This window comes from Hyaena hyaena, unplaced genomic scaffold, assembly GCF_003009895.1.
Source record: "Hyaena hyaena isolate Hyena2069 unplaced genomic scaffold, ASM300989v1 scaffold_57, whole genome shotgun sequence".
In the NCBI taxonomy this organism is placed as follows: domain Eukaryota; kingdom Metazoa; phylum Chordata; class Mammalia; order Carnivora; family Hyaenidae; genus Hyaena; species Hyaena hyaena.
The window spans coordinates 469002-496550 of NW_024080690.1; the positions used below are offsets into that span (position 1 = coordinate 469002).

Here is a 27549-nt window from a genome sequence, read left to right on the forward strand (position 1 = left end):
AATGACCATAGTAGGTTAATAATTTAATTTTGAAACAGGAGGAAACTCTGAACACCATTTAGTCAGTAACCTCAATTTATCTTGGCTGCCTAATGGCCTGTCTACACATGGTATGGTATTCAGAAGACATACAGGTCTGAATCCTGTATCCAAAAGGCCATGAAAAGTAATTTAGATTTTTAGGGAGGATTTTTAAAGAGGCACCCCCAAGGGTTGGGAGGAAAAGTATACTGCAACATGGCAATAAAATGTTTAACAATCCTTTTAACCATCTAATTTTAAGTCCCTCTCATTATGATAGTTGCCAACCTATTTCTCATTTTCCTTCTTCGGGCTGCCTCTTTCTCCTGCAAACTGTCTATAATGACTCTAATTCTTCCCTAACTCAGCTCTTAATTATTGTATACATCAATTTAGTTCATGAGCACCTCACAGTTTTCTTTATTTCTCTGTCCACACAGCCAAGTCCCAAGAGGAACTTTGGAAACCACTGGAAGGTCTTTAGAAGGATGAAGAATAGGGGAGAGCAGGGGAGAGAGGAGGAGGATGAAGGTTGTGTATATTTACATCCTTTGGTTACAAGTCCAGTCCTTCTGTTTGCAAGTGAATAAATTGAGTCCCAAATAAGTTTAGAGACTTGATGCTCACCTATTTATTGAGTCACATGGAGTTGGCCTGAGAACTCAGGCTTACTTCACTAAAATCGTTTGTTACAGTGCACTAGTAGGCAATCCTATGTTATGCCCTGTAAGGGGTTGCTTTGCAACTCTTGGTGCAAAGAACACCAGGGGGAGTAAGGAAGCCTGAGTTCTAGTTCTGCTTCTACCAGGCTCCATGACCTTGGGCAGGTCAAATCCTTTCCAAGGCTCAGCGTCCTCCCTGAAGAGGAGGCAAGGGTCTTGTCCAACACTAACATTCCTTGTTTCCAGTTTGTCTTGAGCCTTGAGGTTGTGGCGTTGATGGCCTTGAGTTAGGAAGGCTCGCCCCCATATACCTCCTACTGGGAGAGAGGGAGATCCCGGAGGAAGGGAGTCCTCACGGAACTTGGTTGCCTCCTTGGTGTCCTTGTAGGACCCACAGAGTGACCATCTTTTGTCCGAAGGGTTCTAGACTTGGGCTCCTGGGGTACTCCGTAGGCTCCCTAGGGCCTATGAGAGTCCCTCGACGCTCCTGAGAGTCTCAGGCCCGAGGCCAACCCTTATCGTCATCCATTCGCAACAAGCTTTAAGACCCAAGTCCCAGGCCCTTGGCAGGCCCACTGCGCAAGCGCAGTCACTATTAAAGCTCGAGGCGGCAGGAACCCGAGGCCAAGGCAAGGTGAGAGGGAAGGGTCGGCAAGCACCCGCCTCCGTGTTGTCACGTGGGAGGCGGAGTCGGAAGCCTGACGGCGTGCGCGGGGGCGGGGCTACCGCTGCGCGCGGGCGCGGGGGCGGGGCGCGGCGCGGCGTTCGCGGCTGCTGCCTGGGAGGGAGGCCGGGCAGGCGGCGGAGCGGTGCGGCTCTCAATCTGACGGGGAAGTGGCCCGAGCGGCCGCGGCTGAGTGTCCCGGGGCGGACAGACCGACGGACGACGGAGGCGGGAGCTAGGAGCCGTGCCGGGCGACCGAGAGAGTGAGCGGGTCAGGCTCAGCGTTGGCCAGTCTGTCGGTCCGCTGAATGAAGTGCCCGCCCCGCTGAGCCCGGAGCCCGGCGCTTTCCCCGCAAGATGGACGGTTTCGCCGGCAGCCTCGGTGAGTACAGCTGGGGACTCCTCCGGCTTCTGCGCAGGGTGGGAGCCTTGTTCTCTCCACACACAGCCCAGGCCCTGCTCTCCACCCTGCCCCTGGGGATGGTAGTAGTTCCACTGCACATGTTCCCCTCGAGGCTGCCGCCCCTTTACTGGCGCGGGTGTTCTCAGAACCCCTCCCCCCATACCCAGCCCCCCCCTACACCCCCCGCAAGACCCTCCCTTCCTCCCAGCGTCCCCTTCAGTGCAGAGCCCTCCTTCCCCAAAGTGGAAACCCCCTCTCCTAGAGCCCCCCCGCCCCGTAACTGGTACACCCTTCCTATACACTCACGGCTCCCCCCACAGACCCACCTTCAGGGTTGGGGCACCCCTTTCTGAAACCCTGACCTCGCTTCAGGGCACAACATTCCTCCCACTTTCCACATACTGAACTCTTTTTCAGAGTGGAGGCACCCCTTACCCACGCAGAGAGTCCCTTTTTAGGGTGGGGACCCCCATTCCCTCTTCAGGAAGAGGGCACCCCCCCCCCCAGTCTTCACTTTAAATTTGGAGGCTTCTTTTAAGTATCTTTCCGTGTCTGCCAACTTCCCTTCTCTCCTTCCACTTCTCTGAACGTTTTGCAGTGGTGGAGAGAACCAGAAGCACTGAAGCATCATTTGCTTCATACAGGAAAGGAAGAGGTGCATCTGTATTGGGGGACCCTCTTTAAAAGAAGAGTGAAAGCAGAAGTATTTTCTGGTTCTGCCAGCATGTTGGGGAGAAATAATCCTGCCTAGTGAATCCATAGGAAAGGGGGCCTCTGTCAGGGAAAGAAAGGATTCTCCATTTTTGGAATATGTTGTCTTTGTGGAATGGAAGAGGTTATTAAGTAGGCTGCAGTATCCTTCCAGTGTTCCCTTTCACCAGAATAAAGGTAGTAGATTTTGTAACTGGCTAAGGGAATCAGAACTAGAGGCTGGTACTCAGTGCCCTATAATCTGTGTCTGGAATTACTATTCTTTGAGGCCATTGGAATCTGGTTACTGTAAAGATTGAGCTCAACTGTTATGATGGTGAGAGAAACAGTTTCTGCTTTGGCTGATTCTGCAGTTATGTGATACCTGCTGCTGGATTTGTATTTTCAGTGTTTTGTGTGGAGGTAGTTTGTATTCAGAAGCCTTTCTTTTGCATTTCTTGGTAATAAGTCCCTGGTTGATGAATGTTCATGGATCAGTGCGTGATCTGGCCATAGGCCATACTTTATTCAGCCATGTTGGGATTAGATGAATTTTTTAAATCTAAAGTAAGAAAGTTAGTCGAAGAGCAATGGACCCATTACTGGTATTAAATAGTAAAAGGGCCATAATTTTGGCCCTGACCCTCTATGGGGAGAAAAGAAAAACACACATTAGAGTGCTTTGAGAGTGGAAATCCTAAAATAGGAGACAACTGAGTGTTACTCTTTCCTCCCAAAGGCACCTGTTGTCCATTATCTAACCTTTGATGTCTTATAATTCCTTACATAGTGAGGTGGTTTCATTCTTGGCTTCTTTTAAAGAGGCATCAATTTTTCACTGCTTTTTAATTTTTTTTTTTTAAGCCTCATGGGTGCATTTATTCACTAATCATAGTACTGAAAGACTTGTCCTGTACACAAAGAGGTGATCGAATACTAGAGCAAAAATAGAGCATACTGGGAGATGTTGTGGGACTGAGATACCACTGCACTGTCGGCGCCTCAGCTTTTAGGAATGGTGGGTCACCACTCAAAGTAGAAATCTGCTTTTATTTCTTTTCTTTTTGATTCCAAGGACTTCTGGAAGGCTTGCCAAGGCTTCATTTTCTCTAAGTATTGTGAGGGAGCCTTTCTCACCAATTGGGGGCACTTAAGTTTATTTTGAAACCGTAGATATGACTTGTTAAATAACTTTATCCCTTCTTATCCATTTCATGAGGCAACCGATAGGAGAGATTGGAAGATGAAGATGAATTGTTGTTGGGTCTTCACTTTTCATAAAGAGTGTTATAGCTGACCCTAATGTTAGGTATTTTTTGTATTCATTTGATGCCATCCTTGAGTGGGTGAGACTTTTCTTTAGATACGGTGTTGATCAGCTGCAGGGGAAGATACCTCTCTCTAAAGAGAGGAACCCTGTCAACAGAGAAGGAAAGAAATGGTTGGTGGCAGTATTTCTGAAGCTGCTCCTGATGAAGCTAGTTTTCAGCAGGAGCTCTGTGCTTTCTCTTTCTGTCCCCCTTGTAAGAGTAAAAACTAGGCCCCATCTTAATTGAAACCTCTAAGGGACGAGGGGTGGGGGAGGGGTAATGCTGGTATATTTTACTGGTAGTCTTTAAACAGAGCTGTGCTTAGCTCTTGCCAAATTGCTTGTTTCTGTTCCCTGCAGTTCATTAGTCTAGAGCTTACATTGATCTTTATTTTATCATTAAGAGAGCCATGAATGTAAAGGCAAGCACTTGAATTCTAGGTGTTTAAAAACTTTTTTTTTAACTGAACAATTCAAAACATGTGACGTTCCTCTGGGGCCACAAGGATTGAAAGCATTTGTTTATTCTCAAGGAGGTATACGTGTATATCTCCTTTTGTATACCAGATGAGTTCTTGGGGAAAAAATGTGAGAAAACTACACTTATATAAGCAGAAAAGTGCTTTATAAACAGAATGATTCCAGAGAAGCTGATTATTTAAGGGAATCATATGGTGAATCATAAGATCCATTTGTAACGTGGAAATCTTAAAATTCAAGCTGTACCCTTAATTATTGAGTGTTTAGATAAGGAAAACACTATTATATGCATTTTATAAGATGTACAATGGCAATTAAAACTGTGTAGTAGGTTTTGAAATTGTTGAGAGCAATGTTAGGGGATTGGTCATGTTATATTCGTCATATTGAAACTATATACCTGTTGTATTACTTTTGTTTTACATAAAAACTAAAGGATGCTTTTAATCTCTGCCGCTGATGAATTTTAGGCAATTTGGCTGGCAGGTGCTTGTACTCTGGAATTTCCCTTAGGCATAGTATCTTTTAGTTCACAGACTATGGTAATTTAAAAAGGCAGCACTTTGGAAACAATTAAAAAAAATTAGTTGGGGTGAAGTACCCTGAACAATCTGTCTTGATATCCTGCCTTCAAATCACTGTCACTACACAAACACACACACCCCACCCCACCCCATCCCATCCCCCAGCCCACACTTACTTAGGTGCATTTCATCCTTAGTCTTTTTAGCACTTCTTTTTCATAACAAAGGCATTACTACAAACATACACACACACACACACACACACACACACACACACGCACGCACACACACACACACACACAACCCTCCCAGCCCACACTTAGGTGCATTTCATCCTTAGCCTTTTTTAGCACCTCTTTTTCATAACAAAGTTATTTTTGGTTTTTGTTTCTGGTTTTTGTTTGTTTGTTTACCTTTTGAGAGAGAGACAGAGTGTGAGCAGAGGAGGGGCAGAAAGAAAGGGAGCTGTCAGCACAGAGCCCCGCGTGGGGCCTGAACCCACCAACCGTGAGATCATGACCTGAGCAGAAGTCGGATGCTCAACCAACTGAACCACTCAGGTGCCCCACAAAGGTTTTAACTGAAGACTTTTATTTTGGAATTAGCCTAGGGATTCGTCAGTGCTTATACTTTAAAAAAAAAAGCCTGCAGTTAATCATATCAGTTTTAACTTTCTGCTCCAAAGGTTAAAAAACAAAACTCAAAAGTTTTTAAAAGTAAAAATGGCACTGAATGAAATTGTAGGGTTAGTATCTGTAAGAAACGTTACATTTTGGTAAAGGGTATATGAACAAACAACAGCAGTGTGCCTCCATGTATTAAATATTTTAAGGAAACGATCTTAAGATCACAATATTAGAACTGTTTTCATCTCATATATACTCTCTTTTAAAGAAACAATGAAGTGTATGATTTTTAATAGTCCTAAGCTTTCATTATCTGCATAAAAATGTTTCTCATACAATATTACTTGGGGGAATTTTTCTTTTAATTTATTAGTTGTCTCTTTGAAGGGCTTAAAATAGGCTTAAGTTATATAAGACATGAGTAGTAACTCTTACATGATTATTACAACATCAATGACATGAGTTGGCTAGAGTATTTCTTAGTATGTATATGGGTTAGTACCTCTTTTGTGACCAGTACTGTACTTGGTTGTTCCTGTGGAAAGGACATATATAAGACATGCTTCTTGTCTGTTAGGAGTTTACTCTCTGGTTTTAAATGGATACCCAGAGATGTTTAAGCATGAGGAAGTATCAGAAATGGGACTAGAGAGGAGAAACACCATTTAGGATGCTGTGCTATGTATAAAGCATGTAATTTCTGAGAGGGAACATGTGGAGATTGCTAAGTTTACCTTTAGAGCTTGACTTTTAAGACAATGAAATAATTTATTTAGCTGTCCAAATATTAGGAAGTGAAATTACTAGGTATTTTTCCACCTTATGTTTGAGTAACATGTAGGAAAAGTAATGTCTTAATTTTACGTCTATGAATCTATTTCTATAACATGTAAAACTTCAGTATTCCTAAGAAATTTGAGAAGAACATTTTTATTTTGAAGTGGGTAGATTCTAAGACTTCTAAGGAAGTAATCCACTTCTTCAGCTATAACCTCAGTATGGAAGATTCCCAAATCTGGAGTATATTTCTGTATCTGTGTATGATCTCTTGTCCTGTAGTTTTAGCTCTCTCAGACTATTATAATACCTTAATTTTGCATATTGCTTTGTAATTTACAAGTACCTTTATCTCACTTAATCTTCACGCTAATCTTGGGAGAAAAGAAATTGCTCTTTTATAGATGAGGAATCAGGTTCAGAGAGTCTGTGATTTAAAAAAAAAAAAAAAAAGGCTATTTGAATCCAGGTGTGTCTTTTTCCTTTCTTACTTTTTTTGGGGGGTGGCTAATTTGTTGGATTTATATCCAGTGAAAACACAATACGAAGAAGAAAGAAAAATAATTGATCTTTTCTTTAGCTCATCTGTATGTAGCCAATGTTAACATGTTGATACACTTGTTTTTAGTCTTTTTCTATGCCTAATTTTTTACATAGTTAAAAATCATACTATAGACCTATTTTCTGGTTTTTTATTTTTATGCTAACCATTTTTTTCACTTGAACTCAGGTTTTTCTTTTTTCTTAAGTTTATTTATTTTGAGAGACTGCATGCGTGCAAGGGGGTGGAGGGTAAAGAGGGGAGAGGGAGAATCCCAAGCAGGCTCCACACTCTCAGCATAGAGCCAGTCTTAGGGCTCAAACTCACAAACTGTAAGATCATGACCTGAGTCTAAACCAAGAATGGGACATTTAACCAACTGAGCCACTCAAGTGCCCTGAACTCTGATTTTTCTGATGGAGTTCAATGTTCTTTTCTGTTCCCTACTACTAACTCTTCATAACCTACTTCTACATCTAACATAACCTGAATCTGAACTTCTCTTCCTCTAAATCAGTTTCTTTTCCTTATCATCCAGCCTTGAAATATCAGAACCATGTTTGTTTGATCCCTTGGCATTTTTGCCTACCACATTAAAATCTCTTGGGACTTTTCATTTCTTATCACCTTTTCTCACCCTTTACTTTCCTTTTCCCCAGCTGCAGTTCAAATACTTAATTATTCCATGTTTGGATTATTGCATAGCCTAAAGAATTTCCACCTGTCCAGTTTATTTTGTACATTGGCGGGGGAGGGAGCTTCAGATTAATATTCCTAAAGCAGTGCTATGATTGTGCCATTCACTCTCTCAGCTTTATTGCCCTGATGACTGAATTCAAACAAGTTAGCCTTGTTCTCAAGGTCTCCCATTATCTCCTTCTACAGTCTTAATTAAGCTCTGGCCAAAAATGACCTGTTTTTGTTCCCCAAATTTTGTGCTTTTTCATCCATGGCTATCCTCAGTACCCTTCAAGGTCCAACTCAAATACTGTTTCCTTTCTAAACACCTTTGCTTGTTTGTTCCCTTTCATTCATTACCAGCCCAAAGTACTGAACTTTTAACCTGAGAGCATTCTTAGGGCGCTTATCACAGGATATTTCTTCTTATAAAGTAGGAATAATTATGACAAGCCTTAAAATTATTATTAGTATCATTTCTCCAGCCAAATTATAAACCCATTGAAAGGTGACACTCTTACGTGTCTTTGAAATCTCACAGCACAACATTGGAGATTTTATGTTCCAGGAAAATGTGGGGGAAAAGTTAGGGGACCAGTATATAATGGACCACTTACAACCTTCACTTTCACCATTGTTTCATAAAAGAGCTTTTGAAGATGAAAAAAATTATATACAATCTCAGAATAGAGTCCTTTAAAAAATCACACATTATGTTCTTTTTTCTCATTTCACCTAAAATTTGTTTCAGACTTTGTTGGGAATCTAATCTGGTAAAGAACTCCATGCTAGGTTCTAGGATAGTGTTTTTCTTTCTTTAAAAAAATTTTTTTGTTAATATTTATTTTCCAGAGAGAGAGAGCATGAGCAGGGGAGGGGCAGACACAGAATCTGAAGCAGGCTTCAGGCTCTGAGCTGTCAGTCAGCACAGAGCCCCAATGCAGGGCTTGAACTCACAAACTGAGATCATGACCTGAGCTGAAGTCAGTTGCTTAACCGACTGAGCCACCCAGGCACCCATAGGGTAGTGTTTTTCAAATGTAGGTCTTGTGCATGACTTATTATTATGGATTTAGGAATTTATTTGGGATCAAGACCTACATTGAGAAGAAAAAGGAGGAGAAAAAAAAAGAAAGATTATAAAATATCAGTGGTTCACATGATAATGCTTCAAGAAATCTTTTCAATTTTGGTTGTATATGTTTGCTGTAGGTTGCAGTGTAAATTTTATTTCTTACTGTGGGTCACAGTCAGATGAAATACATACTTTTAGTGGCTAATCCTGATCTTTGAGAGACTAGGTGAGAAGGTTGACATACATATGAAAAGTTGGATGAACATCGGAAGTAGTTGTAATGAATTGTGTGCTCTGTTTATCAATAGCAGTAAAACTATATCTATAGTTCTAGAATCAGTGTAATTCAGGCAAACTCAGTATTTTTCTCAGCATATTTCTCAGTAGAAATACGGTTTTATACAACTGATAGGCTAGGGTATATTTTTTTTACTTTGCAGAAGGATTCACCATACTGTGTTTTTTTAGCTTTCCTGATGAAGTTGTTTGTGTCTTGACTGGTTCTCCACTTCAGTAGCTATTTGAAGTCTATCCAGTCTTTGGGGGGCCCCTAGACAGCTCAGTCGGTTGAGTGTCTGACTCTTGATTACAGGTTTGATCCTAGGGTTGTGGGATCAAGCCCCGTATCAGGCTCTGCAGTGAGTGAGTTTGGAGCCTGCCTTAAGATTCTCTCTCTCTCTGCCCCTCTCCCCAGCTTGCTTGCTCTCTTGCTCACTCACTAAAGAAAAAAAAGATCTATTCAGTCTTTCGGGCATGGCTCATATACGTTTGTTTTTTCTGGAAGCTCAGCCTATATTTTAGTCTTGCACTCAAACCATTGTACTGATGCTTCTAAAGTAGAGGAGATGAGCACTACACCGGAGGGGTCCAGGAGTATAGCTAGTCATTGATAAATACTAAATCTAAGGTGATAGTTGATGAGGAGCAGGTTGTTTGCATAGTCTTAAATATCTCCCCATATATTGCTCTTTAATTTCAAAGGGGGGAAAATAGTAACTCTACACTGTGATGAAATCAGACACTACCTAAAAGCATGTGGTCAAAATGAATAGCACTAGTGAACATTGTGTGCCTCTGAATGTAATGCCCTGAGAAAAACACATCATTTGTGTAGTTCTCCAGCCAGGAATGGATATCCTGAATCTAATCATGATTGAACTCCAAACTGGGGAGCATCCTACTTTTTAAAACGGTGAGGAAGACTGGTTTTGTGGTTTTTTGTTGTTTTTTTTAATTGTTACACAGACACAGAAAGGCTATGGAATGTTCCAGATTAAAGGAGAGTAAAGAGACATGATAGCTACTTGCAATATGCGATCCCAGACTGGATCTTACATTAAAAGGGAAAATGCTATAAAGGGTATCATTGGATCATTTGGCAAAATTGAACTATGGATGGTAGATTAGATAAAATTGGACTTTGGATGGTAGATTAGATAAAAACCTTTACTGAAAGTTATCACTATCCTAAGGTTATGGAAGGGAGTATTTTTTTCTTAGGAAATACACACAAGTTTTTAGGGATAAAGGGCCATGATATATGTAAGTTACTCTCAAATGGTTCAGAAAAAAAGATGTAATGTGTATGTGTGTTTTTGTATATGTACATGTATTTGTAATGTGTGTGCATATACATAACTGTATATATATGCAAGGAGGGAGGATGTTTATGTGCAAATAAAGCAAATGAGTAAAATGTTAACAATAGGTGAAATTGGTAAAAGCTGTATGGCTGTTTTTTGTACTTCTTGTTCTGTGAGTTTGAAATTATTCTTAAAAAATCATATGAGCTTTGCATTAATTTCTATAATATAGCATTTTAAAAGTATAGAAATGTCTCCTCTCTCTGAAAATTCCAGGCAAACTCATGGGATAAAACTGTGGCTGTAAGAATATGTTCCATGTATATCATGTGGTTTCCTTTTATCCCTAGGCCTCAGTTTGAGAAACATGCCTTTGGGCCTGAGGCAGCTGTGGTTCAAATTTAGCCGACAGACATGTTTTGTTTGGCCCTTCTGAGTGTTTTAAAAATTGGGAAATTTCACATAAAAATCTGGATCTCTGGTTTCTCTTGAAAAAATGGACTGATCTTGCCCCAGGTGGCTTGCATTCCACATGATCTATATACGCACTAAGTGGTATGTCAGATAAGCAGCCTCAGTCCTTACCTTACACCTAGCTTGTTTCAGGTATTTTACTTTATTGCCTGACCTCTTTGTAGGCATATATTTGCAGCCTTTACTCTAGCCCCAAGAGGTGTTGGGGGTGTCTGTCTTCTTGCTCATAACATTTTGAGAATTAAGTTGTTGAACTTAATTATTTATACAACTTTAGGGGCGCCTGGGTAGCTCAGTTGGTTGAACGTCTGACTTTGGTTCAGGTCATGATCTCATAGCTTGTGGGTTTGAGCCCCATGTCGGACTCTGCTGACAGGTAGGAGCCTGCAGCATACTTCAGATTCTGTGTCTCCCTCCCTCTCTCTCTCTGCCCCTGCCTGCTCACGCCTTCCCTCCCCCCCCAAAATGAACATTAAAAAAATTTTATATGTAAGTATATATACATCCTATAAACGAAGTCATTCTCCTACATAACCATACTACAGCCAAGAAAAATAGGAAATTACTATTGATACATAACTACTATCTAATCCTCAGACCCATTCAGATTTTGCTAATTGTCTTAATAATGTCTTTTATACCAAAAAGATCTAGTTCAGAATCAAATATTGCATTTAGTTGTCATGTCTCTTTTGTCCCCTTTAATAGTCTCCTTGGGTTTTATGATCTTGATACTTTGTAAGATTACAGGCCAGTTGTTTTGTAGAATGTCCCTTAATTTTATGTCTCCTCCTGATTCAGTTCAAGCCCTGTATCCTTGGCACAAATGCCACAAAGGTGAAGCTGTGTTTTGTTTCATTGTATCCCGTCATGTGATGCATTACTGAAATGTACTAATACTGATGGCCACTTTGATCATTTGATTAAGGTGTTGCACTTCTGCACTGTAAAAATACTTAAATTTTTTTGAAGTTATTAGTCTTTTATAGGAGGTGCTTTGAAACTTTGTAAATATTCTGTTCCTCATTGGACTTTCAGTTTGTTGGTTTATTTATACCTGTATGGACTCAGGTATCCTGTTTTTTTCAATGGGTTATAATCCATTACTATTTCTTTTGAAGCACGCATTGACCCCATTTTGGCTAGTGGATGCCTACTCATACTAGTTTCTGCATTCTTTTGATATGTTTCCATCCCTCTTTTGAGGACTTTCTTGCTTTTTGACACAATGAGATGATGTGGACATGAAATTCAGTCATGTATATCTATTTTATATAATTTTAAGTAGGTTCAGATGACAGTTTGAATTGAGTTACTTTAGTTAGCTGACATTTTTGATTTATGGTTTTTTAGTAATTTGTAACTGCATAGTATTTTATCTTACATTTAAAAATTGTGTTAAACCGTAGACCAGGCCATTAGTGTAAATTAATTTGAAGATATTTAATAGTGGGAAGTTATTCAGGATTATATTCATTACTATTCCTGTTACTGTGTTTAAACGATCAGTAATTATCTTGGAGCAAAGTACTGTTAGGTGCTGTGTATGTTAGTGGGGTTGGGTAAAAGAAAATATATTTAAGCAGCAAAATCAACCATGTTTTTTCCACTTACAAAATTGTGATCATCTTTCTTTCTCAGCAGGTATAAATATAAACTTTAGTGCATTGGATTCATTATTTGGACATCTGATCTCCATAAGCTGTGTATGTAGAGGATAATTTAACTTACTCTTAATAACTGATGGTGGTTATTATGAGTGTCAGACATGGTTCTTTGCTGTAACACAGTAGTGCCTTCAAGAGCTTTTATGTAGGGCTGTTTGCTCCATATACTAAATGACTCTACATAATTATAACTGTCTTCCTTGCTGTTGCTTATCACCTAACATCAGTGTGCTTTACCCTTTCCTCTTTCTTTATTGTATTATTTATGAAATCTCACCCATGATTTGAGTTTATGACTCCTTTCATTATTCATTATTTTTTCATTACTGAAATTTTACAGTAACCTCTTAATATCAGATATCCAGTCACATATCCTGATTGTCTCATAAGGGTAATTTTACAGTGGTTTGTTTAAATCAGGGTTTAAACAAGATCCATACATTGCATTTGGTTGCTGTGTCTCTTAAATCTTTTAATATGTATTTCCCTTCCCTTTTTCTTTTTCCTTTGCAATTTGTTAAACTAGACCTTTTATTCTGTAGGGTTTATAATAAGTGCTGAGTGTATCATTTGATGTTTTTAAAACCTGTTTCTTTGTCTTCTGTATATTTGAATTGAAAGTTAGGGATTTTCATATATTTTATGTATTTCAGCATGTTGCCATTAACCTTTTTTTATGCTCAGATTTTCTTATTATTGGCCTGTAGAAGCATTTTTAGATTGACTCCTGAGCCCTAATTCTAGTGGTCTTTGCTGGTTTCCTTGTTTTCTGATGTGACAGTGTTCAAACTTTTCTTTTATACTTCTTGTTCTAATTTCTGCAGTCCACTGTTTCTCTAAGTCATTCCTTTGGGCATGAAGTGGTACTCTAGGCTCTAGAGGTGCTCATTGTTACTGGATTGGTTATTGTTTCCAGTCTAGCCTTTCTTTTGATTTCCAATTTTAAATATGCTGTGGCCTAGGAAACCAGGTAACAAAGCTAGTTTGACTTACCTGTAAGGATTGTTTTGAATCTTCAAAAAAGAGGAATCTAATGATCAAGACCTATGCCTATTGAAATTGGATGGTAAAGCACCTAAGATCATACCTAATAAATATTGCTATTTGATATGTGATATGTGAATAATAGGATACCAGATGTTTTTCAGAGGAAGATAATAGGCTTCAGAATGAGGACCTTAATAAAATGCATGAGCTTTTTTAGTTCACAGACTTGATTTTATATATAAAACATATAGGGTTCAGATAGATATACATATAAGTTGGAAAAAAATTTTTCCAATGTTTACTTTGGAGAGAGAGACAGCATTAGTAGGGGAGGGCAGACAGAGAGGGGGACACAGAATCTGAAGCAGGCTCAGGCTCTGAGCTGTCAGCACAGAGCCTTACGCAGGGCTCGGACACATGAACCACAAGATCGTGACCTGAGCAGAAGTCATCACTTAGCTGACTGAGCCACCCAGGTGCCCCTATATATATATGTATTTTTTTAAATTGTAGACTGTTTATACTTCCAGGATTTTCTTTTGTTCAGATTATCTTTTGTTTTGTTTTCTTTTTTTTTTCCTTCTTGCTAAGATAAATCTCTGGATTAGTGAGATGTTAGTGTATTATGGAGCCAAATTATGCTGTATTATTTTTGTCATATTCCATGAAAATGTACTTCTTTTTCCTTTTTAATTTTTTCCAGAGAATGTATTTTTTCTGACTTTCCAAAATGGATGACTTCCTAAAGTTGAGATGACTTCCTTTTTTAAAACAAAACTGTTTAGTGTAGATATCTTACATTTTTCCTTAAACCGTCTTTTACTCTTGCATGCTGGTCTCGAGATTACTACCTTTTGCTCATCTTTAAGTGATAGTGGAATGCTGATGGTTAAGTGACATATCAGAGTGAATGATGAAATTTGTTTGCAAGTTTCTTTGCAAGCCATTTGTTCCAAAAAAGTGTCATAACTGAATCCTGTTGATGAGTGAGTAGGTTTTGTTTTTTTTTTTTTTTTTAACTTTGAAGGATATCCTGTTTTCAGTTTAGTTGAGGCATAGCCTTTGATTTTCTTTGACCGCTTTGAGTACCTCTTGGCATTCATTTTATTTCTTTAGTCTCTCCAGTTATAATTAGTGTGGATGTATTTTTGACATAACAGTTTCTGAAACTTTAGGATCTAGTATTGTGGATTATTTGAGATAAATTATTGGGGAACAAAGTTTAGAGTAAGATGAGATTGGGAAGATAATTAATATTTGACTTCTTGAAATTTTTATAAATGAGATTTAATGATTATATGCATGCTGAAACTCACACTGTGAAACTCCTTACTTTGACTCATTAGTGCATACTATAATGGTTAAGTATATGGGTTTGTGTCTCTTGTAGACTATTTTTAAATTTTATTTTATCTTACTTTTTCTTGGTCATAACACATTCATTAATAGATTTTGATTAGTTTCTTTGGATCACATTCTGGGCTAAGTATATTGGAAAATTGGTGAATGAGATACTTGAAATCCCTGCTCTCATGAAGCTTTTAATTCTGTGGGGGATTCAGGCCATACTTATTCAGGAAGTATTTATTGAATGCTTGGTATGTGCTCAGCACTCTTCCAGATATAAACAGAGCCATATGGAGCTTATAATGTAGGCTTTTAAAATACAAAGCAGTAAGAATTATGGTGTTGAAGTATAGGAAGCTTTGGAAACATGGAGGACTCCTTTAAACCTTAACCATCTAGCCTTTTTGTTGTTTTGTTTTTAGAAGCATATCTTTGTTTAGGATGTAAGCAGAAAAATAGAGGTCAGGACACAGTGGCACTCCCAGCTCTGGGAAACTGCTTAATGAAATGATATTTACTTTTTTTTTTTTTTCCTCCTCCCATATACCTGAGAAAATGACAGGCTACCTACCAATAGAGACCATTTTGGTAGCAGTTTTCAACCTAGGCCACCATTATCAGCTGTGTTCTCCTGGTGTCATCCTAATTTAAGGGAGTGAATTCTGTCACTTCCCTCCCCTGTCTCCTGTGTAAGCAGTCATTTTCTAAGATACTTGATTTTTCTGTCTTTTTTTAATTTTTATTTTTTTATTATTTATTTATTTACTTTAAATATTTTTTTTTAATATTTTTTATTTATTTCGAGGGGAGAGAGAGAGAGAGAGAGACAGCGTGAGTAGGGGAAGGTCAGAGAGAGAGGGAGATACAGACTCTGAAAAAGGCTACAGGCTCTGAGCTGGCAGTCAGCACAGAGCCCGACGCGGGGCTCAAACCCACGAACAGCGAGATCATGACCTAAGAGAAAGTCGGACGCTTAACCGACTAAGCCACTCAGGCGCCCCTAAATATTTTTATTTATTTCTAGGAGAGAGAGAGACAGCGTGAACAGGGGAGGGTCAGAGAGAGGGAGACACAGACTCCAAAATAGTCTCCAGGCTCTGAGCTGGCAGTCAGCACAGAGCCCGACGCGGGGCTCGAACCCACGAACCGCGAGATCATGACCTAAGCGAAAGTCGGACGCTTAACCGACTAAGCCACCCAGGCGCCCCTTAACTTTTATTTTTTAAAAACATTTTTTTAAGTTTATTTAGAGAAAGTGCAAGTAGGGGAGGGGCACAGACACACACTCACAGAGACCGAGAGAATTTCAAGCAGGCTCTGTGCTGACAGTGCCCACACAGGGCTCAAACCCATGAACCTCAAGATCAAAACCTGAGCCAAAGTTGATCGCTTAACTGACCTGAAACACCCAGGTGCCCTGCTTTTTTCTATGTTTTTGTTGGAGTATGAGTCCTGTGATTGTTAAGTCTATAATCTTCAGTATATTTGCTTTAGGAAATAGTCATTGATGCTATAAACTTCATAGACTACATTTCAAGAAATTTGGTTCAGTTGAATAACTTTTTCTTTTTCTTTTTTTTTTAAAGAAACTTAAAAAATTTTTTTAATAATTTATTTATTTTTGAGACAGAGACAGAGCACAAGTGGGGGAGGGGCATAGAAGAGAGGGAGACCTAGAATCCGAAACAGGCTCTAGGCTCTGAGCTGTCAGCACTGAACCTGATGCGGGGCTGGAACCCACGAATTGTGAGATCATGACCTGAGCCGAAGTCGTATGCTTAACCAACTGAGACACCCAGGCGCCCTGAATAACTTTTTCAAAGAGGGTAGCGAGGCAAAGACACTGACATTTATTCAGCTGTGATTTAGAAACTATGTCAGACACTTTACATAAATTAGTAACTTTCTAAAGGACACAAACATCTTAATTTCGCCTTTAAAAAATACCCTCAGAGGCAGAAAACTGGTAAGTGTGAGTGTTAAGTAAATCGAACAAAACTGAACCTGTTATTACAACCTTTACATGGGGATGATGATTATAATAATATCTTGACAGCTTTTTGGTGACTGAAGTCTCCCAAAATGAAAATGTAATATAGATCAGCAAATATTTATTCAGCAACTGCTACATGCCAGGAATTGTTTTCATACTGGGAATATGTCAGTGAACAAAAGAAACAAAAACCCCTGCTCTATTGAAGCTTGTATTATAGTGAGGGGAGATAGATGATAAACAGTTTTCATTAAATTATTTACAGTAGGACCTCAGTGACTCCTGTATAAACATTGATGTCTGCATTGTCAATTATAAACATACTATCTTTTTTTCATAGAATAGTGATAGAACCTGTGTGGGGTTTGGTTGTGTCAGATAAGCATAGAAAAGAATAATCTTGGGGATACAAAATAGGTAAAACATTGACAGCTGTGCTAAGGTTGCTTTGTTATCATACCATGGCATCTGATCTTATGATAGAGATTTGGAACATATATACTTTTTTAAATGTTCATTCTCAGATTATTAGTTTTTTAGTATTTGGACATGTATTCCATTCAGTTTTAGTATTTTTTCTTGTGAAAGAATTTGATTTTATTTCTATAAAATCTTTTTTTTTTTTTAACCAGGTTAATTGCTATAGGTTTGTCTCTTTATATCAACCTAGATTTAGGACTCCTGTTCATTTGCTGAGGAGAATTCCCAGGATGCACCAGAGATCTCCAGACAGCTGTTTGTGGGTGGTGGTGATGGTGGAGGCAAGCAGTGGGTTGTGTGATCAGGGTGAGGTCACCTCTTTCACCTTCTGGCCCTTTTTTCTTTCCGGACTTTAACACCTACTTTGGTACTTAGAGCAGTTTGGTGTTTGCTGTGCTCTGAACAGTTGTTCAGTAGTAGCACCTATAAGAAGATATTAGATGTGTTTTGGATGAAACTCACGGGGATTTGACTCTGTCAAGGCAACAACAAAGAAATAGTTTCAGTAGTTTGAAAACCACTGATGTGGTTTTAAATCTTCTGACCCACTTTAGGCAATTGTTTTAATATCTAGAAATGAATGTTTTAGCTTTTGATCTTTTCGTGCTCTGATTTACCCTGCATATGGCCACCAGATTATTCTTTCAATATATCAACATTTTGTCATTCCCCAGACTAAAAACTTTCTATCATTTCTAATTTCTATGAGATAAACTTATAGCTGGGTTTCAACTTTCTCTGCCACCTGGCGCCAACTTACCTTTTCATTCCCAACCCTTACTACTCCCTTTTTTGAGGGAATCTTCTGTGGATACTTTTAGTATCCCCTTTTTTGCCATAAGATATTGACAGATTTATTAACCATACACCTTAGGAAAATGAAGGAATTTGAAAACCAACAGATAAGAAAAAGATACATTCCTGTGAGTTATGTGAGAAAGTGTCTTCAGACACTTTAGAGCAAGGTGTTGAGAATCATCATCTTCTCTGCTTATTAATCTGTTCCTACCGCTTATCACTAACATTTTGTGTAATCCTACATAAACCAATCTGCTGTTTTGTCAAACTTTATTGGTCTTCTTCAAAACTAAGTGTACTCTGTTCTTTGGTAATTTGTTTGGCATTTTTGTTATCAAATGGAATACATTTTTTTAAGCAATTTCTACACCCATTGTGGAACTTGGTCTCCCAACCCTGAGATCAAGAGTCACATGCTCTACCACCTGAGCCAGCCAGGCCACTCTTAAGATACATTCTTGATAGCAAATTCTCACATTTGTTTTAAAATATTACAGAATACCTCATTATCATACCTTGATTTTAGTGAAAAAAAAATAAAAGGTAGTTTTGAGATTTCAGTTTTTAAAAATCAGATTTATTGAACTATGCTTTACCTACAATAAATTGTGCTAATTTTAAGTGCACAGTAATTACACCTTGAAAAGTTTGTGTAGTTGTGTATCCATTGTAGCAGTCAAGATATAGAACATTTCCGGGGCGCCTGGGTGGCTTAGTCGGTTAAGCGTCCGACTTTCACTTGGGTCATGATCTCGCGGTTCGTGGGTTCGAGCCCCGCGTCGGGCTCTGTGCTGACTGCCAGCTCAGAGCCTGGAGCCTGTTTCAGTCTGTGACTCCCTCTCTCTCTGACCCTCCCCTGCTCACGCTCTCTCTCTCTCCTAGAAATAAATAAAACATTTAAAAAAAAAAAAAAAAATATAGAACATTTCCAGGGGGCCTGGGTGGCTCAGTTGGTTAAGTGCCCAACTCTTGGTTGCATCTTAGGTCATGATCCCACGGTTCGTGGAATCAAGCCCCGCACTAACCTCTTCGCTGACAGTGTGGAGCCTGTTTGGGAGTTCCCCAGCCCCTGTCCTGCACGTGCATGCACACCCTCTCTTAAAAATAAATATATTTTGGAGGGAGGGGAGACCTGGGTGCTCAGTTGGTTAAGCACCCAACTTCAGCTCAGGTCATGATCTCACAGTTCTTTTTTTTTTTTTTTTTTTTTTTTTTNCTCATTGCCATGTAGTATTCCATGGTATAGATAAACCACATCTTCTTGATCCATTCATCTGTTGATGGACACTTAGGCTCTTTCCATGTTTTAGCTATTGTGGAGAGTGCTGCTATGAACATTGGGGTACATGTGCTCCTATGCCTCAGCATTTCTGTATCCCTTGGGTAAATTCCTAGCAGTGCTATTGCTGGGTCATAAGGGATGATCTCACAGTTCTTGAGTTCAAGCCCCGTATCAGGCTTTGTGTTGACAGCTAGCTCAGAGCCTGGAGCCTGCTTCAGATTCTGCGTCTCCCTCTCTCTCTGCCCCTTCCCCACTCATGCTCTGTTTCTCTCTCTCTGTCTCTCTTTCAAAAATAAATAAACATTAAAAAATTTTTTAAATAGTTTTTTTTAAAAGATACAGAACATTTCCATTACCCCAGAAAGGTTTCTTGTATCTCTTTGCAGTGGTGCCTTCTACCTCCAGTTACTGGCAACCACTGATCTACTTTCCATTGCTATATTTTATTTATTTTTTATAATTTCATATAGCTGTGACCTTACAGTTTTGAAGTCTTTTGTGGTGTTCACGTAGCATAATGCTTTTGAGATTCATCCATGTTTTGTGTTTTAGTAGTTTGTTCCTTTTTATTGCTAAGTAACATTTTATTGTACGAATATAACACCAGTTGGTTTATCCATTCACCAGATGATGGACATCTCAGTTGTTACAGTTTGGGCTATTATGAATAAAGTTGCTGTGAATGTTTGAATATGTGTGTCCCCATAGCCCCTGCAACCACTAATCTACTTTCCTCCTCTATGGATTTGCATATATGGTGTTCATTTTTTTAAGTTTACTTATTATTTTTTAATGTTTATTCTTGAGAGAGACAGACAGCATGAACAAGGGAGGGGCAGAGAGAGAGGGAGATACTGAATCCAAAGCAGGCTCCAGGCTCTGAGCTGTCAACACAGAGCCCCATGTGGGCCTCGAACTTGAACTCGTGAACTGGGAGATCATGACCTGAGTGGAAGTCAGATAGATGCCCAACCAACTGAGCCATCCAGGTGCCCCAAGTTATTTATTTATTTTTTAAGATTGAGAGAGGGTGAGCAGGGGAGGGGCAGAGAGAGAGGGGGATAGAGGATCCGAAGCAGGCTCTGTGCTGACAGCAGAGAGTCTGATGCAGGGCTCAAATTCATGAACAGTGAGACCATGATCTGAGCCTAAGCCAAATGCTTAACTGACTGAGCCACCCAGGTGTACCATATGATATTCATATTTTAACAATTGGGTTGTCTCTGCAGATATTTTCTTCCAGAGTGTGGCTAAACTTTTCATTTACTTAGTGTCGTTTAAAGAGTAATAAAATCTAGCTTAGCAATTTATTTTGATGTTCATTTTATTGGTTTTTTTTCTTTTATAGTATGTACTTCTTTTTGTCCTATTTAAGAAATTTTGGTTAATCCAAGGCCACAAAGATTCTAAAAGAAAACTTCCTCTACCCAGAACACTTCTGACACTAGATGTATGGGTTTTCCACACCAGGCAATTCTGACACTAACAACCTGGAGTTAGTGCAGATCCTATAGCTTAAGGCTTCAGTCCTACAAAATTACCTCCCACTTCAGATGCCAGTTACAAGTTTGGGCCTCAAGTACTTCTCTTTTAAGTTTATTGATTTTGAGAGCAGGAGAGCGAGTGAGTGCACATGCAAAAGTGGGAAGAGGGGCAGAGAGAGAGGGAGAGAGAATCCCAGGCAGATTCCATGCTCTGTACTGGTCCTGATGAACCAGTACTGTGAAATCATGACCTGAGCCAGAATCAGGAGTCAGACACTTAACTGACTGAGCCATCCAGGTACCCTTGGTCTCAAAGTACTTGTGACTGACAGGTTATAAATGGGTGATTCCTATGACCCCCCCCCCACCTTGGGTTTGACAGTTTGCTAGATTGGCTCACAGAACTCAGGAAAACACCTTATTTACTATTATTGGTTTATTATACAGCTTTCAGATGGAAGAGATGTATCAGATAAGGCATGTGGGAAGAGATTTGGAGATTCCTTGCCCTCTGAGGGCATCACCCTCCCAGCATCAACCGGAAGCTTTCTGAACCCCATCATTTAGAGTTCTTGAGGTTTATAACATAGGCATGATTGATTAAATCATTGGTCAAAGGTGATTGAACTTTCTCCAGTCCTCCCCAGATGCTCCAGTTAAGCAGCTGACTTTAGCCCAGGTCATGATCTCACAGTACGTGAGTTTGAGCCCCAGGTCAGGCTCTGTGGTGACAGCTCAGAGCCTGGAGCCTACTTCAGATTCTGTGTCTCCCTCTCTCTGCCCCTACCCCGCTCACGCTATTTACTCTCAAAAATAAAAGTAAACTTAAAAAAAAATTAAAACAAAATTCAACAACAACAAAAACATTCTTGGTGCACAGGCCATACAAAAATAGACGAGATTTGGCTGTCTACTCATTGTCTGCCAATCCCTGAACTTAAGCGTTTGTTTTGTGATTTGTAGTCTATAGGTTATATGGAATTTCATTACCTACTTTTTCTACTTAATACATGTATACATATGCACAATTTTAGTTTTGTTAAAAACATAGTTTTTAACAAAACTAAAATGATTACATTTGTCAAGTAATCTGAATCAACTCTGATTAAGAGTTTACAAAGTGGCTTTATATTCATTATTTCTTAATAGTAACTGTACATAAATAAGGGCAGATGTACATTATCATTTGGATTTTCTCTTCCATTTCTCTGTACATATTGGCTTTGTTCTTTGAAATAACCTTTTCTAGAGGCAGGGGTCATCCCAGTAGTTCTGGAACCACCTTCTCAGTCAGTCTCCTTCTCTCGTGCAAGTTTGAAAAATCCAAAGAAAGGACTTTGTCCTGCTTACATCCAACTTTAAAAAAAAATGTTTGCTTATTTTTGAGAGAGAGAGAGCTGAGGAGGGGCAGAGAGAAAGGGAAAGAGAATCCCAGGCAGACTTCATGTGGTGGGCTCAGAGACTGACGCAGGACTTGATCTCACAAACTGGGAGATTATGACCTGAGCCGAAATCAAGAGTTGGACGCTTAACCGACTGAGCCACCCAGGCATCCCTACATCCAGTTTTTAATCCCACAACTAATCACTGTGTGTAGGAATGGCAAGGTCATCAAGTAGAAAGATAACAGTTTTCAGTTGGGACCAGTGTTTAGAATAATATGAGGGAGATTGAATAGTTTCTCAAATGAAAAGAAAAGGTAGAACGCATGCGGCCACTTGGGGGGTGGGGGGGTGGGTTATGAGTTGGACAAGCAATGCCAAATCAAATCTGTTTACAATCCTTGTATTGATTAATTTTATGTTCTTTTTATTTACTTATTTGTACCACATTTACTTCTTTCTTCACTCTAATTTTCATTGCCCCTTGCTTGCTTTATCACCATCTCAAATTGAATTTTAAAAGTCCCTAGTTTTGAGTGTCTCCTTCCCAAGAGTCTAGGTCTTCTACCTCAGTGAAAATTATTTTCCTATAAAAAACTATGCCCTTTGCATTGTTTCCAGACCACTTCCAGTCCCTCAAATACAAATGTGCTTTTATGACAAAGATCTTGGTCCTCTCCTGTCACTTTTATAGCAACATGAAGGGCTGGGTGAGAAATGTGGGAGGATGGTTTTGGAATTTGCATATTAAAATGAGTGTGTTTTGCAGGAATAATTGGCTTCCACTAGAATTCAAAACCCTAGAAAGCAGTTGCTGCTGTCTCAGTTTTCAGAATAATTGATTCCATTATCATTGTTTTCAGTTTTCTCTAGTCCTTATCTGGAGACCTTGAGATTCTTGGTACATGGATAAGAAGCATTCAAGATTTTGCTAATCTAGAGAAGTGATAGGTGAATCCAATAGTACCATTGCTTTGTAGGCTTTGAGATGGTGGAGAGTATGGCTGGGAAACTGTGGGAATTGACATGTTTGGCTGGTTGGATCCATTAAATAAACATAAGTCTTTACATCACAGCATGCTTCATAGTAAGTACTACATAATGTGCATTCAATTTACTCTGCTGAAGGAAAAACTAATAAAAGGAGGTTTGGGGATGAAGAATAAAAAGAGGAAAAGTATTTGGAGTTATTATCTGTTATATAATTGTTTAGACTGAGAGTGGAAAGATTTCTTGGGAAAGAAATTACTGTTGCAACTTTATTTCTTAGGGCCAAACCCAATCTAATGCTATCATAAAGACTAAAATGATTTAGTTTCTTTAAGTTCTTTCATCTCTGATGTTTTTTTTTTAGGTTTATTTATTTATTTTGGGAGAGAGAGTATGAGCAGGGGAATGGCAGAGAGAGAGAGAGACAGACAGACAGAGCAGGGGAGGGGCAGGGAGTGGGGGAGACAGAGGAATGCAGCAGACTCTGTTGACAGTAGCCGGCCTGACATGGGGCTCGAACTCATAAACTCTGAGATCATGATCTGCGCTGAAGTCAGACGCTTAACTGACTTAGCCACCCAGGCACCCCACATCTCTGACATTTCTTAAAGGGTCATTGTTGATATACATTGTTTTTTTGTTTTTTCACTTTCATTATTTATCTCTTAAGGGTCATTATATGCATTGTTTTTTAAATGTTTATGGGGGGGTAGGTGGAACAGAGAGAGAGAATGAGACAGAGAGAGAATGAGAATCCCAAGCAGGCTCCACACTGTCAGCTGTTAGCACGGAACCACAGAGCCCGACTTGGGGCTGGATCTCATGAACTGTGAAATAATGACGTTGGCCAAATCAAGAGTTGGCCACTAAATCAACTGAGCCAATCAGGGGCCCTTTGCATTCTTTTTTTTTTTTTTTTTAATATATTTTAAAATAATCTCTACTGTGGAGCTTGAACTTAAAACCTCCAAGATCCAAGGTTGAATGCTCTACCAAATGAGTCAGCCAGACTCCCCTATGCCTTCTTCTTTTTAATGTGTTTATCTTTATTGTCAAATGGTTGTGGAATTTCCCTGTTACCATTTCCAAGGCACTTTATGTGCTCATTTTAAATACTATTTATATCTTATTTTTATATTCTACATAAATACACACATAAAGATGGCTATCATAAACTTTCCTAACATGGTTTATTTAAAACTGCAATATCTTGCAATATTTGATGACGAAAATCAAGTCCTTTTAAATACAAAATATAAATATATTTGTATTTTTTCAGTTATTTTTTACTAATCATTTTTATTGGGTAATTTATATTTTTATTGTTGATTTGTTGAACTTATGTACTGTGAATATAAATCCTTTGTCAACTATATGTGTCGTTAATATTTTCCTCCATGTTGCAGCTTGCCCAGTTATTTTCTTAATGGTGTCTTTTGATTAGTAGGAATTTTAAAATTTTGATTACATTTATCTTTTGTTTCCTACGGCTGGTGCTTTTACTTTTAAGTATACTGTTTCAAATTAATTTCTGTATGTGGTATGAGGTTAAAGGGTTAAAGTTCAATTTTTTTCTTTAACAAACAGTAGTGTTTGTTAAAGACTTGGCTTTACTTCCCAATTAAGTTTTGAATATTACATTATAAAATAATTTATTCTCCAAGTAGTTACGTGGCCAGCTCATGGGTTATAGAAACTGTGCTTCTGAGGTCAGAGTTACAGGTTCAGGATCCAGCTAACTCAGCCTTGTTTTATGGCCATCCAGTTAATTTAGCCAGTTTTTTCTAACCTGTGTTATCTAGTTAGTAGATTTGTATTGTTCTGAAGTATGAGGGCATTAGGATAACTCCATTGTGCTACCAGATAAAACAGAGAGCATATGGGATTTGGTAATTCACAAATTTAATTTTGTGTGAAAGACAGTACATTGTTACATTTCTTAAAGGACACATTGTTCATAGTAATATAGCATCTAATGTGTCATGCTCAGTTTTTATAACTTAAAGCAGAAATATATTCATTGTAGTAAACATTAGGAAATAATTTTCCAGAATTTTGTGTAGAGTAGGCAATGTAGATATGACACTGTAAAGCCCATTTGTTAGGTTTTGTGGGTAAATGATAATTATAAAAAATTAAGACAGGAGAATTTTAAATGTAGATCTACGTAGGCTTGTGTTAACATATAGATATGTTTCATAGACCTAATCATTGGCTTACATTTTTGAGATAGCAGCATTAAACAGAAGTTATCTTTTAAGAGGCTGAATTTGCATTATATTACTCTGGTAGGTTTTGTGCCAGCCTTTGGTTAATCATTATCTTGTTGATTATGTTTGGTTCAAGATGATTCATTTTTCAAAGAGTTTTATTGCAACATCATACATTTACTACAGGAAGCCTGGACGGAAATGGCATTAGGTCATTGTAGATTTTTTTCCCTCCAATCTTTATTGCACCAAGTGTTATTAAAGTTAATTATTTTTCAGTAACTGAATTCTCTGTAGAACCTAGTATTTCATTAACCAGATTTTATAGGAGTAGGTTATTCCTTTTTCGTGGCAGACAAATGTGTCTTTGAAGATTGTTTAAATATTGGTGATATTTCATACCACACTTTGACTACATGTAGATGGAATATTTTGTTTTCATTAAGTTGAGTATTGTAATTGAGAATTTTGGAGTCAGATTTGAGATTGAACCTTATAAAATTTACTAGCTTTGGAAGCTTGGACAAATTAATTAGCCTTAGTTTTCTCATTAATAAATTTGGATAAAAATATTTACATTGCAAGATCAGGATTAAAAAGATATATAACAATGTTACTTTAGTTTCAAGTGTACAACATAGTGACTAAACTTCTCTATATGTTATGCTGTGCTCACCACAAGTATAGCTGCCATTTGTCACCACACAGTGCTATTGTGATATCATTGACTATATTCCCTATGGTGTGCCTTTTATTCCCATGACTTATTCATTCTAACTTATTTCACTTATAATACACTATAGGTCCATCCATGTTGTTGTAAGTGGCATAATCTCATCCTTTTTTAAGGCTATGTAACATTCTTGTGTGTGTGTATGTGTGTGTGTGTACCACATCTTTATTCATCTACAGGTGGGCACTTTGCTTCCATGTCTTGTCTGTTAACAATAATGCTGCAATAAACATATGACTGTCTATTAAAAAATTAATAAAGGGATATATAACAGTATTTAGCACTTAATATGTGCTTAATTCAGTGTAGGTTGTTATGATGCTGCTGACACTAACATAGTAAATGTTTAGGTTAGGGATGCCAATCATTTAGCTCTCCTCTCTCCAGGTTCTAACAGATAAATAAGGGACACAGCATTAGGGCACATGCCCCTGTCCCTTTCTAAAATTTAGGCTTTCTGATAATGCTGGTATTTGAGAACATAGCATAGATCTCTGGACTAGTTGGGAATTGGCTGCTGTCTCTAACAAATCCTAGAATATGGGACTTGCCTATGGGGAGAGTTTGTTCTGTTGTGCTTACTGTGCATACATTTACCTAGCAGCTGGCTGGAAGATTACAGGCCTGCTTTACACACCTGGTTATCAGCCTACCTGAAAGCCTGAGGAAGAGCAGGAGTGAGAAAGGGAAAGAAGGCTATTTTCTATGCAGTAACTGCATTCCTTGTTAAAGTAACTGTATTCCTTGTTAAAAATTTGGTCCAAAGAAGAATTTGGACTCTTAACCCATCAAATTAGAAGCTCCCACTCTCTCCTCCCCAAGAGGGAGCATAAGTTTGTGGAGTACAGAGAAACTGGGAAAGTTTTCTGTAACTACCCTTGAAGGAAAGAGAAGGGAAGACCCATTTTTTATAGAGATTAGTATGAGTGCATCTCTACTTTGAAAAAATAAATTATACTTATTATATACACTGTTTTTGTAGGCCATAGAATAAATCCATAAAAGAGCTGTGCAAGAATGAAAAGCAGCCATGCTGGAAGAATCTAAGTAAATGTTGGCTTAAGAAAGTAAACTGGGTCTTTTTAACTTATTAATAGAAAAATGATTGATGGTGAAGAAAACCCAAAATAGGTAAACATAGGCAATAAAATAGTAAGTCCTCTTTTGCTAGCAGGTGATAACAGTTCTGTTTGCAAAGATATATTTAAGATATCTACTTAACCAAATAATGTATTTTTTAATGACAATTCCCAGCAGTAAATTAAAAACAGTAGACTTTGGAAAGGAAGGTGTATAGTGTAAATGCAACACAAATTGTAGATCTTTTCAATAAATAATTTTAAATATCTAGGAAATATATATTAATGTTTTATTTATTTCTGAGAGAGAGAGAGAGAGACAGTGTGAGCAGGGGAGAGTCAGAGAGAGAGGGCGACACAGAATCTGAAGCAGGCTCCAGGCTCTGAGCTAGCTGTCAGCACAGAGCCTGGTGCGGGGCTTGAACCCACAAACCGGAGATCATGACCTGAGCCAAAGTCAAACGCTTAACCGACTGAGCCACTCATGCACCCCAAGAAATATATTTTAGTAGTGAATATTTTACCTTGAAAAAACAAAGATTTGAAAGTAATCATTTACTGGCATTTCAGAAGAAACCAGTGAACATATATCAGAATAGTGAATAAATGC

The 27549-nt window shown here is 38.6% G+C and overlaps 1 protein-coding gene across 1 annotated transcript in view; it reads left to right on the forward strand.

Moving 5' to 3' along the window:
- The first annotated feature begins 1465 nt into the window (after positions 1 to 1465).
- Positions 1466 to 27549, forward strand: part of EML4 (EMAP like 4) — a 155281-nt gene continuing 129197 nt past the window's right edge. Inside the window, exon 1 of the mRNA XM_039231683.1 lies at positions 1466 to 1729. Coding sequence (XP_039087614.1) covers positions 1705 to 1729 — 25 coding nt within the window. The 5' untranslated portion in view covers positions 1466 to 1704. The remainder of the gene's footprint in view (positions 1730 to 27549) is intronic.